We start from the raw sequence: 13,851 nt of genomic DNA on the forward strand, positions 1-13,851 counted from the left end.
TTTAGACAATATTCTGAGATGCTATAAAACGTTAAAGCATGGGTGCATTTATAGATTAATGCTGGAGTGATCTCAGTGGGGGACACCTTGACGTGGTGGCGCGCGCATGCCCGTAGATGTGCTTTCTCTAAGATACGAGTAAAACACATAGTACCACATCAAGGTGTCCCTCGGTGTGTCTCCTCTGAGGTTACTCTAGCATGACTCACATTTATAAATGGGCATCATCTCTAGGGGCAGAGTGAGACCTAATAGCAAGTGAGCTTGCAAAGGTGGTAGGGACGTTTCAATTTTTTCACTTGATCAATCATCAAAAGTGCATGATGTGAACAAAAAATCTCTATATGGATTTGCTTGTTATGTGGACAGGTGTCAACAACCCATTCAATATCATCATCTATGACATCAAAATAATCTTAATTATAAACATTAATCTTAATTATAATCTTTCTATATAATTAGCATTTTCTTCCTTTTTGTCACATTTGAGCTTTTGAAATTCTTTCTTCATGTACCTCTTCTTTCCACAATTGTAATAACAACTTGTTTTGTGATCTAAATATCCCTTTTTATCTGTGAAGATTGTGTTCACTTAATTGTTTGATCTTCATCTTTTTAAATTGATCAAAAGTATTGTTTAGTGTTTTGTAAATAGAGTTAGGTGTTGTTTGTTAAACTGAAAAAAAATAAGTGTTGAATAGCATTAAGCGTTGAAACTTATAAGCGTTGAATTTAAGTGTTGAAAAAGTTATTTGTTTAGATGTAGAATAATGTTTGCTATAAATTGCTGAAATTGATAAATTGTCTTTTTACCCTTACAATCATATTATATATTGTCTGCATGTTTCAAATGCCTATTTCTTATTAAATGCAATAAAATATATTATTTCTTATAAAATTAAAATACAATTCATTTTTAAATAATAAGTAAAACTCAAAATTTCAATTTATAAATAATAATTTTTATTTATAAAAACCCACAAATTTCAAATTAAAAACATTAATGTCATACAAGTCACCAAAATTTGAAATCAACATTGAAAGAACTTAATTTGGGATGAATAATTTTCGATGGAAATGAAAGATGTGTAATTATAAAAATACCCCAAGAATTAATAAGGACAACCCACACCATAGCTAATTTTTGTTGTCTTATATGGGTTAAAGTTCTTGGAATGAACCAACTTTTGGAGAGGATGATCTATATGGTCTAGAGATCATACTCACCAAAAATCAGCCCATTCTGAAACTTCTAACCATATTAAAATTAGTTTCAAAAAAAAAAAAAAACGAACGATTTATGATTCTTGAACTTGTTTTGATGGGATTAGAAGTTTTGTGATGGGCTGATTTTTGGTGAGGATGATCTCCTCATTGTATATATCATCCTCACCAAAAATCAACTCATTTCAAAACTTTTAACCCATATAGGACAAAACATTTTAGCCATGGTGTGGGTTTATTAATTTGTAAGATATTTATATACTTATCCATGGGATATAAGAGGTATCCTTTTAAGTATAAGAACATACTTGTCCATGCCCCAAGAAAAAAAAGGTTTACTTGTCTGTGCTGAAAAAAGCGAAGTGCTTACCATTTCAGCATTAAAATAATGCAGAACTTTTTTTACTCATTTTCAACAATAAGTACTGAAAATATGGAGTAAACAAACGCGTTATTTTGACAAAAAGTGCTGAATTTTTTTTTTTTAGCAATAAGCATTGAAAAATAACGCAAACAAACACCACGTTAGTGTCTTCAAACCATGATCCTTTCTAAATGAATAATGATGAATGCACACAGCTGATATGGCATGGGCAAAGGACCGTCGATTTTCGTGTATCTCGAAGAAAAAGATCTATAGTTGAAGGCCTTGCCTTGTCAATCATGTGCCAAAAACTGCATGCATTCATCATGACTCCTTTTTAATAGAATAATGATTTTTTTACTAGGAAGTCTTCACTCAGTCAATACTCGGCATACACTGCTTGCACACGGAACCATATATCTTTTTTCTTAGGATACCCAACTGCACATCCTTCAGTTGTGTATCCCAAGAAAAAAGATCTATGGTTGGTGTCCATGCCACATCAGCCAGGTTTTGAACAAGTGAAGACTTTGTAGTTTTAAAATCAGCACTCTTTTAAATATAACTCAAAAATAAGGATCCTCAAAAACGAATTTAAGGGTTTAGGATTGGGGTTCTGAGCCACTAGGGTTTACACAAAACCCCTTAGAAATCCTAAAAACTAAAGTAACCTAAACATAAATTACCCATAAAGATGTTTAAGAAGACAAAGTAAGGCCCCAACACCAAAAGTTTGAAAACATGCGTACAAGAACAATACAATGTTGAAAATTTGACAAATATGCTAAAAATGGAAAATATAGGCCAATTAGTTTGTTGAATCAAGGTGCTCACTTAATAACGAGGAATCGCCAGACGGCTCAGAGCTGGTGCTTCTGTTGGAACTTGTTTCCAATGCAGTCTCCTTGTCTCCACTTTTGTCTTCTCCAATCTCTTCTGCCTCCGCCATTTCTTCATCCTCGTTACCTACCATAGCTTCAACCCCATTTTGGATTGGACTTGAGTGAGCCAAGGGGACTGAACTTCCTTTATCAGGTTCATCTAGATTTGGTATCATCACCGTTGATGGGTATGGGTCGATGGAAATAGTTAGCATAGACGTCACCAGCAGATTCTACAAACAGGAAAAAATAAATCTAGAAGGCATAATCCATGTTTTAAAACTACAAAAAAAAAAAAAAACGCACGATCATGTTGGACGTTGAAATGTTGAGCTAAACCAAAAGCAAGTTATATTTATTCTAATCAGACAAATTAAGTATATTACTCCAATTAATGTGTGCCTTGATTATCATCATCATCATCATCGCTGTCCTCGATAAAATTAAATTTATTTATAAAAAAACAAAAACAAATGAGCGGCCGATTTCACAGCATGTATTGATAGGTTTGATGGTAATTGATTATGATGACGGGATGGCACCATGAGCATATTAAAACTCCTGTTGTGAAACAATTTTCTAGATTGCAAATATTCTTCTACGTGAAAACAGAGTATTATAAGATTGATGTCTACCAATGAAACTAAAATAAAATATTTCACAAGACAGCAATAAGACAAGGAATGCTTTATGGAGCTGAATGTTGGACAGTCAAGACACATAATAGCCATAGAATGAACGTAGCAGATATGAGGATGTTGTGATAGAGGAGTGGTGACACTAGGAGAGAAAAGAAATCAGAAATAAGCATATTAGAGAAATTTTGAGAAGAACCAGTGCTAAAAATAAAACAAAGGAAAAAAATATTCAGATGGTATTAACACGTACAAAATAAGACCAATAACTACACCACTAAGGAGTACTGATTATGCTCCTAATCCAAAACCCATTTTCTTGGTACATCTCAGTTAGGACCAAGCAACTCAATTAATTGGTGCGACCTTGAGATTTCATGCGAAAATTTGCATCAAGTACTTTGGTGCAAGTTTGAAGCTCTTAGAAGTGAGAGAAAGGGCAAAAATAAAGAATTTTTAGTTCAATCAGGTTCAATGCAAATTTAAAAATATGATGATAAAGATTTTCCAGAATGGAAGTGTTAGAATACATCCCAAACATGAGTACAACATGGTTGACCTGGAAAGATTTAAGAAAACCGGGTGCCCATATTACATGGCAATGGATCATAATAGTGATAAACTTCTCAACCATCAAAACTATATCATGTTGGTAAGGACATTAAGTCAACAGCTAGTCTTGGAGAAGAGGATAGAACTGCTCACTACCTTCTCACATGGTCTGTTACTCAGGACAATCAAAAGTAAGCAAAATAGCTGTTGAGACTATCATATTATTCACAAATGATGAAAGTATTTGACAGAAGTTGGATATAACAATAGGCAGAAGAACCCTTTCAAGTTCAAAGATTCTTAGGCCAAATGACTATTGTTAAAATTCTAAAATAATTATAACAGCAAATAACTTTTGTTAACATACCTTTTCTTATGCTAGAGCAAGTTTTGAGAGGTTGGGATATATGCCTTTTGCAGTCAATAGGATCTATTCAAAAAAAAAAAAAAAAAACAATCGGATAAACGTAGAAATATAGGAAATATGAAAGACAAATAAACATAGAAAAAAAATAACACCTCAAACTTAATAAATAATTTTTTTTAGTAGTTTAAACAAATTTATTGCTAAAAGAAAGAAATGAAGAAAGTTAATAAATAAAAAGAAATGAATGACATCATTGAAAATCTAGAAGACCTTTGAGCATCCATTTTTGGATTCTCAATTAGGTCCACCATGTGAAAAATCAAAGGTCAGCCTAGTTCTTTCATGAAATTCAACAATGTTGTAGACATCCAAATCCACGAAGGTTTAAAATTCTTTCTTGAGAACCTAATTGAGAACCTAAATAATGTTGTACAGTTACATTTGCGATTTCAATTTTTTGATCTTTCGACAAAAACTCATCATGGATACTGAAATCACCTCACAAAGCCTCTGCAAGGTGAATGGAGGACCTTCTGTGAAGCTAATAAGTGCTGCAAAGCAGAAAAACATATTGTCAGGCTACTATGTCGGGCAGGCATCTGCTGTTATGCAAATTAGCAATATAGGATAAAAATCAGACACAACTAGCATATATACATTAAGTTTATTTATAATTTTAAAAAATGGTAAATAAAAGCAGTCAGAGCTTTGAAACATTGTGAAATAAAATAAAAGCTCAGTATCTGAGAATTACCTTTGTCCAACCTTTTTACTAACTCTGGGTAGGTTTCTCCTAATGAAGAAGTCTGTTGATCACTAACCATCTGAACTTCAGGGTACTCTGACAGGACCTTTATGTAGCCAAATTGAAACTATGAATTAGGATATCATCCATGAACAGAATGACTTACATATATCATAGAAAAACAATCAATTGCCACCACTTGATAGCCAGAGAATAACAAGCTAGCATACCTCATCATACCTGCTTCAGCCGCAGAGATAGAAAGCTCTTCAAAATGTCCCAATCATGCCTAAAATACAATGTAAACAAAATGAGCACTTTCTAACATCAAATTATACGACAAAACATCGAACTTTGAACATAATCACATATATGCAGCAATTCAGATTCCCCACAAAGTAAGCGCACTAGGAATTGTTGTAAATGCACGAACTTTTCAATCCTTAAGTGGATTTGTTTCTGTCTTTAGTTTGAATCTTTTTCAGGGTTTCATAGAGAATTTGATAAGCCAATGATTTTTTTTTCCTTGTTTCAGAATACTGTTAACCAACCTGTTAACAAATCGATTACGAAAAATTGGATCAGCTTTTGCAGTTTTTTTCTTCTGCAATATCTCGACGTGACATGAGTGTGACAGAGGTTCAAGAATTCGTTTTCTTTTTATACGTGCTAAAATCATTTATTTTGACTTTTTGACCCCATATTGTAGGGTACAAAAAGTAACAGACACCATTACAACGAAATGATTTTTAAGTACCTATCTACAGAAGGACTTGATTTTTTAAGTTCCAATACGTAATTAGAATAATGTCACTGTAATGCCCTGAAATTTTTATTGCATATCTCAAGGAATACTTTTTACTATATTTGCTGATTATTAATCAACATTGTGATGGAGTCAATCAGGTATTATTAGTAGATTTATAACACTCGAAAAACATATATGACGCACGCATGCAGATTTAAATTCATACACGACAGTAAATTCACATCCAAGTTAGGAGTTTATGTAGTCAATCTATTTTATAACCTCTTAACATACATCTCACACTTTTTGCTTATATCTGGGTTCCTTTCTGCTCCAAAAATGGGAACTGATCCAGTCATTTCTCCAAGCTTATAGCTCCTGATATATTTACATTATAGATTTAAAAGACAAGTCTAAATACAAGGATGGACTATATACCAGAACTTCCTAGTGACTGCAATGACTTCAAGTATAGCTCTTACTTCTTCCTGAGTGATCTCACACTTCGTTTCTGCATCCCTAGAATTTTAAAAACAACAAACACAATCACCGTTTAAAATAACTGTAATGGAATACAAATATTGCCATCATGAACTCAGTCCCTTTTCTTCCCAAAAATAACAGTGTCCCATTGTAGGGCTATTTTACTGTTTATAACACCATATTATTGCATAAATAATAGGCATTATGAAGATTAATATTTGAGAATCACCCCACTGTTAAATTGGTGATATTAGGTTTACCCCTCTTGACCGTAAGTCAACATTGCTTTTTCTTGATGATTTAACAGTGAAATTGTGATTTAGTAATTTAAGTATTTGAAGAGCATTTATAAATAAAAAAATCAAATTTCACCGTTAAATCGTCAAGAAAACACAACCTAAACTTACAGTCAAGGGAGTAAAACCTAATCTTGCATTTTGCAAGGGGGTAAACCTAATATCATCAAATTTAACAGGGTGTATTTCTAAAATTCCCTATAAAGATTTATAACAATGGTTTTCAAATTTATTTTTTGAAAAAATAAACATTATTGAACTGAGCTTACACAGTTATTCTAACATTTTTTTTTTCTAAAAAAACCTGTCGATATTCTCCATTATTTAAGTTCAGATTTAAAATTCAAATTTCATTTTGAAACGCATTTTTCCAAATGTTCGTTATTATGTGTGGTGGCAGATGGTGCCCTCAAGTTATGCTATTGTTATAACAGACAATGCTAACAGTTGCCAAGAAAAAACCAAGTCCCTGCTACAGCAACAACAAGATCAATAGATGAAAGCACACACATAACTCATCATACTTCAACAAACAAACATTAAGAGTAAGAAAAGCAACATCAATATATAGAGGTATATGAAAGTCATAAATTATGAAACAGACTAGCACATTGAATGATTATAGACAAATAACTTGGGTACATAAAACCAAAAAATCCCTGCACCATGAAGAGATCAAAACCATGTGGCCTTACAACTTGCAGGTTTCCATTTTTTTATTTTATATAAATTTAAATTTGTATCTTTTGTTTACAAACTTAGATCATACCCATTAATGTTCTGAGCATGTTAATTATTGCTATAATTCAAAATATTTAGTGATTATAGATATAATTCGGGTACTTAAAGAAAAGAAGAAGAAGAAAAATAGCTTGCAAAAATGACGAGAACGTAACTATATGGCTCCACAACTACTAGTGTTCATGTGTAATAATTATAATTCACTAATCTGTAATCATCATTTTATGGAAACATAGTCACCAAATTCAGTAATTTATTGAAAAAAGTCACAATTTTCACTAATTGGGAAACGTTTTTAGTGCCAAAAGTCACGTCACTTTTATATATATTTTGATCATCTATTGAAAATTGAACAAATGATGAACAATCCACCCTTTCAATATCCCTAACCTTATTTACATTGAATGGTTCTCATTATAAACAATTATATCAAGTATGAATCCAAATTTCAAAGGCCACAACAACAACAAAATACAAAACAAACCACCAAATGAAAATAACACGTACCCATGATTTATGATCTGCATGTTCATATTTTCAGGCTGATGATCCATGTCATTGGAAGAAAAAGTGGAGACTTGTGAATTTTCCACTAATGTCATCTCCATTACCAGACCTTCTTCACCTTCATATAAGTATTAGAGTTAAAAAATACTATTAACAACAATTCAGATAATTTAAATAAAACCAAACGAATCAGATATTTTGATGATTATGGTATGATAACTAACGAAATTACTGTAATTTATTCTTGAACATATACAGATAAAAAAAATATATTGAAATTTTAAAAACATGCTTCAACATCTCAACATAGAACAATTATGGAACCCTAATTCACTTCCTAACAGTTCATCATAGATCTAAAAAAACATAAAAGTATAGAAACCTTGGAATTTATTCTGTAAAATAGCCAACTAAACATGAAAATTTCTCATTAAAACTTCGAACATAAGATGTCCTGAAACCCTAATTTACTACCTAACAGAGTCAAAACTCAACTAAAAACAAAACGATGATAATAAAATAAGAACACATAGAAGATTGAAGATTAAAGAGATCAGATCATCACCAGAGAAAGGAGACTCCCCCATTCCCCCCAAGCTTCTTCTCGAGATATGATCTATGGTAGATCTGTTCGGTGCGACGCACTGGATCTCTCCCCTTGATTGTAGAGAGTAGGTGAAATAACAGAATACAGACATTGGAAAAATGAGGACTTAAGTAGAAATATCATAAACTATTGGGTAATTTTTTGATGCAACCCCTCTGGATTTGGTAAAACTTTGACATACCCCCGGTTTTCAAACTAATATATCCTTGACTTTGATCTTTCATTATAAGAGATTAATGCTCGAGTGACCTCAGTGGGACATGCGGGGGACATCTTGATGTGGTGGCGTGCATGTCCGTAGAAGCATTTTACTTGTATCTCAAAGAAAATGCATCTATGGGCATGCGCACACCACCAAGTCAAGATGCCTCTCGTGTGTCCCCTACTAAGGTCATTTTAACATGACTCTTCATAAGATTAGGGTTGGAGCTTGGACGGGCTACGCGAACTCAACCAGACTCAACCCAATAGATGGGTGAGCTTGGGTTGAGTTATGTAGAAAATGAGTTGAGCTTAGGTTAGAATATCTCAACCGAATTTTAATTCGAGTTGAGTTACGATTTAGGGTACAAGCAATCCAACTTTATTAGTTTCATATTTTGTCAATCCCAAAACTTAAGTTGAGTTTCAGATCAGTTTGCATTTGAAGACATATGAAGACTCCGATAAAGCCATTCAACCTCAAGCACCTTGACAAAAAGTTTTAATATGTGTGCACAAAGCATAAAAGGTAATGAAACCACTTACACCTTTCCCTAACACCTAAATGATTATTAGGTCAACTCATATTCTTAAGATTATCATTTTTTCCAATCCGTTCTTTCATCGAAACTTCCAAGAGTCGAAAATTGTTTGTCGGGAGTCAAAATGGTCAAAGGGGCATTTTGATAATTTTACCATTCTTAGGTCATCTTTCATCCTTTGATGAGTGTTTAGAGATCTTATATTAGAAAGATCTTTGAAATCCTCGAACCGTTTGATCTTTGGACCTCTTAGGAGTTCAAAATGACCAAAAATGATATTTTGGTAATTAACATGGTGCCATCGGGTAAAATTACCAAGACCCCCTACAGTAAGCATCATGTTACACCAAGGTGTTTGGGGTGTCCACAAGGGCCGCCTGTAGAGTTACTCCAACGGTTCGAAATTTCAAAAATATGACTGTTGGAGCTATCGGTGCCCCCAATAATTAACTAAGCGTCATTGATAGGTTTATTTTGTTTCCCAAATGTTTTTAAAACTTAGCTCTTGAGTTCATTATTTGGTTAACTCAAACACTAAAGAAGACTTGCTCTAGTCCAATATCATCTAGAGAGTCTCCTCTAGCCATGAAAGGTCCTAACATTAGTTGAACTCACCTTCAACGTAACCATCTTCTTGTTTGATCATCTTCATTCATTTACCATCGCTTTACACACATATTAGAACACATCAATGGAACTTGGAGCATCCTCTTGAAGCAAGAAGTACAAAGTGATAAAGATGAAATCATCAAGGACGTGAAGAACTCAATTAACTAATTGGAAAATCAATCAAGTTGATTCAAGTCCTTGGAAGTTTATTTTTAGTTTTCTTTCAATATCTAAAGGTTCTTGGTTCCTAGTCAAAACCAAGCTCTTGAGAAAAGTTGATGACTTTATTCAAAAGAACTAGATTATGGATTTCTTAGGAATAAAATCCACAAGTTTGAAGAAGAAGCATTCTACTCAAATCATAAATTGAAATTCAACCTGGAGAAAAATTTGAGTTGCAAAGTTATGAGGTGAACCATAAACCTCATTTGTTAGTGAAATCAAGACCCTAGAGTAGGGTACTTGGTAGTGGATGTAGGCAAGTTGACGAACCACTATAAATTTTGTGTCTCATTTACAATTACGTTTTATACTCTATTTTGAATGAATGATATGAATGTCATGTTTTGCATATCAAATGTTTGTTAAAATGTCTGCATCATATTTTAGAGTAGTATGTTTTGCCATGAATTACTTAAGTTTAGCTTGTGCATCTCTATGTATTAATTTGCTTTAGCATAATCTTGAAACCTAAGTTAACTTCTTAGGTGGTGAATTTATCTTGATTTCTTGATTCCATCAATTGACTTACCTAGATAATCTAGGTGAAGTAAAAGGATTCTTTATTTTATCTATTCAACCCCCCCCCCCCCCCCCTCCTCTTCTAAGTCTAGACATGGGGCAAAACCCAAAATTTCAACAACTTGAACATGATCCCATATACTAACATATAAATATTTTTATATTAATTGCAGATTTTTTAATTTAGTTTTTTATTTTATTTTATCACATCTTATTATTATGACTTGTAGACAATTAGTTAATATTAATGTGAACTTTAGTTTAGTATGACTTGTCTAAATATTCTCTCAATAATGACTCTAAATGTTGTATGCAATTTTATTACTAGTAGTTTTATTTTTTTATTTTGTATATATTTTTTAAAAATATTAAATTTATTTTCTAATCAAAAGGAAATTATGGTTATTCAACGAGTCCAACCCAACTAAACCACACAAAATTATCCAAACTTGGGCTAACCTGAACTTCACCCGATTTTATAATATCAAGCTTAGGTGAGTGAGCTTAGGCCCTATGGTCGGGTTGAGTTGAGCTCGGGTTAAGGGTTCTACTACTTGGGTTGAGCCTTGGTCTACCCTCCAACCTACCCTGGTTGCAGCCCTACATAATATACTAACAAAAATCACTAAAATAAAGACTATTAGGAGGCATCAATTTTAACTTTTAAATAGAAGTGCATCTTAAACTACAACATGATTTTGAGTTTTTTTTTTTTTTGGATAAAAAAAAAAAAAAAACTTTTATAGGGCAGGGTACACCACACTTTTTGGGATGAAACTAGTCTCTGTGATCCTCCACTCCATTGAAGTTTTCCAACATGCAATGGAATAAGTCACAAGGCAACATAGTTTTGAAAACACAATCAGAGGGAGCAAACACTTGTCGCTAATTTCACCGTTGAATCAAACCCCATAGGGGTTGGTGTGATTTTGAGTTGCTCTTCTAGAATTTGGATTTTCGTGAAAATCAAAGTTATCTCTATTGTTTTATTTATTTATTAGTAAGCATGTTTTTAATGAGTTTACTAACTCAATGCTGAAGGGATTTGAACCCAAGTCTTTGGTATCATCATCCGAAGACTTTATTAACTAAGCTAGTCGGCACCTATTATTATCTTTATTGTTGTTGGCTCTCTTTCAATAATTTTTATTTTTATACGTCATGGAAAAACATAATTTAATTGTTTTATAATAAAGAGTAAAATTAGTTTCCAATAATATTTTCAAACATCTAAGCCATTTTATTTTCAAGTTCGACACTCAAGATTGTTTGCAATTGGATTTCCTTTCTCGAAGAATTTACTTGCATTATACTGTTTACTGTGGTTTCTGCTACGTATTTTCCCCAATTGCAGATTCTTGGTAACTATTATTTTTCAATCTCCTATAGATCAATTAATTTATGAGATCCACTATTATAAGACAATTAAGTCCTACGATTTCATTATGTGGATGCATAATTACAAGTAATGACATGAACTAGTTTAAAGAAATCACGTGGCTTCCAGTGCATTATAAAGTGGGCCTGACAGGCACATGGAGGATAATGAAAGTTAGTAGACTGCAATCGATGGATGAGTGATTCTAGCCGAGATCCCCACGTGCAGCTCCCTTGAATCTAAAATAAGACTCAGCTAGAGTGACACATGGTAGAGTTAATCCTCTTAGATAATAGTCGGGAGACCTTATAATTAAGGAATATTATAGAATTGGTAACGGATCGTGTTGGGTTAGAATTCTAATTACAATAGTATTCCCCGAATCAATATAAAGAGAAATAAGTAGAGTTATAATCAAAAAATGAATGAAGAGGATTACAATAGAAAGGCCCTAACACTCTAAAAGATATGGATCAATTGCAAGAATCGTAATTTCAACTACGTAGGGAGCATCCCTACTTTATTTGGTGACTCAAATTGCATGTGATAATCATTCTATGGAGAGTAGATCAACTACAAAGAGATGCATCTGGTAGACACTCAATTCTTCATTTTTTATTTGATGGGGACTTGTTTGTGCAATTTGGGTTATCTACAGCTGACATTAATGTAGATGGAATTCTCAAGGCATCACGTTATGCCAATGGTTCCGATTGATATGGAATTGTATTGTGTGGGTGTGGGTGTGTGTGTGGGGGGTAACAATTTGGTGCAACTATGGTGGCCTGCATGACAAACCAATTTGTGGTATCCATCACTACAAATGTGAGGGATTACGCTTGAGACTCGAACGCCATGTGAAAAGTTATGATTGGATAAGGACGACATTGAGGCAGCTACTATTAGGACAATTTGTTTCGCAAACGAGGGATAATGGGCATCGAGTGGTCAGGTGTGCTACATGATGATAGGGACACCATTCCAAGGGTTATGAAAGGGAGAGAGGGGTCCCATATATAAAAGGACCTTATTCACCCATGACTAAAAATGAAAGATTATTTAATAGACCCCATGAGAGGTTTCTTTTTGTAATTAATTCCTAATGTTTGGGGATAGCTTGATAGTCCATTTATTTAATTTTTTCTATCTAAATGCTTCCTCAACCTCATATCTCCTTATAACGTTTTTGGAGTACCCAAACTACCATTTTCACGTCTTTTTCACATTCTTAAGTTTTTCAACAACGATTGCAATTATTTCTAGCAAATTTTTTTTTATCGTGGACGACAAATGAAGAATGATATGCTCTTAAATTTGAACATTTAGATGTACTCTTTGATTTATTTTGATGATTTATATATAATAAAAAATGATAAAGAAAGTTGGGATTCTAATTTTTTAAAATATCCCATTTTAATTTTTTATTCAAGTGTCCCTTTCACGACTATCATATCTATGCATTTCGAGTATTCCAAAGGATCCATCCAATGTTAGGTTAAAAAATGAAAAAAGTCTAAATCACATTTACAGTACCGAGTTCACCGTTTTTATGGTCTAGACACAATAAATAAATGTTGATCTTAATTGATGATAAATTTATTAAACTCAACTTAAATGTTGAACTCGATAATACAAAATGTTAAACTTGACAATAAGAAGTGGTAAACTCGACAATAAAATGTTGAACTCAAAAATAAAAATGGTGAATCCGACATTGTAAAAGTGATTCAGGATTTTTTTTTTATCAACTTCGATACTGGATAGATCTTCTCAAAATACCAAAAATGCATATTTTATACTTGTGAAACAAATACTCAAATCAAAAGTTATGACGAATTCTTAAAAAAATGGGAAAATTACTTAAAAGGTCCTTGGTAAAGGGTCTTTTTTTTTTCTTTTTCTAAATAGTCCCTAAAGTTTGGGCAGTCTCTTAATAGTCCATTTAGTAAACTTTTCTTTTCTTAACAGTTCTTGGGCCTCATCTCACATGCATAAGGTATTTGAAATATTCAAATTACCCTTTTTCTCATTTTCTTCATATAGTTAGGTTTTTCAACGACGATTGCGATCATTTCTAACGATCTATGATCATGAATGACAAATAAATAATGGTATTCTCTTAATTTTGAACATCTAGACTTATCTTTTTAATTTATTTCGATGATTTATAAAATAAAAAAATTGATGAACAAAGTTGAGATTCGATGTAATTACAATCATAATTAATGCA

General features: G+C 32.7%; 1 protein-coding gene across 4 annotated transcripts; it reads right to left on the minus strand.

Annotated features, from left to right (window-relative positions):
* Window positions 1–2,240: 2,240 nt before the first annotated feature.
* On the minus strand, window positions 2,241–8,256 carry LOC147395930 (uncharacterized). Of its 4 annotated transcripts, none has more exons than XM_086449945.1 (8): window positions 8,109–8,256; window positions 7,544–7,661; window positions 5,955–6,035; window positions 5,009–5,057; window positions 4,778–4,874; window positions 4,522–4,574; window positions 4,024–4,086; window positions 2,498–2,629 (listed from the first exon to the last, which is right to left on the minus strand). In XM_086449945.1, the coding sequence occupies exons 1-7, from the start codon at window positions 8,239–8,241 to the stop codon at window positions 4,030–4,032; spliced, it is 588 nt and encodes a 195-aa protein (XP_086306071.1). In that variant the 5' UTR covers window positions 8,242–8,256; the 3' UTR covers window positions 2,498–2,629; window positions 4,024–4,029. The 4 variants fall into 4 exon arrangements, with proteins under 4 accessions (XP_086306068.1, XP_086306069.1, XP_086306071.1 ...); XM_086449944.1 differs by having other exon boundaries at window positions 2,571–2,702; XM_086449942.1 differs by lacking the exon at window positions 4,024–4,086 and having other exon boundaries at window positions 2,241–2,702.
* Window positions 8,257–13,851: the final 5,595 nt, after the last annotated feature.

The sequence above is a fragment of the Akebia trifoliata genome, chromosome 8 (genome assembly GCF_017979445.1).
Source record: "Akebia trifoliata isolate Shusen 1 chromosome 8, ASM1797944v1, whole genome shotgun sequence".
NCBI lineage: Eukaryota > Viridiplantae > Streptophyta > Magnoliopsida > Ranunculales > Lardizabalaceae > Akebia > Akebia trifoliata.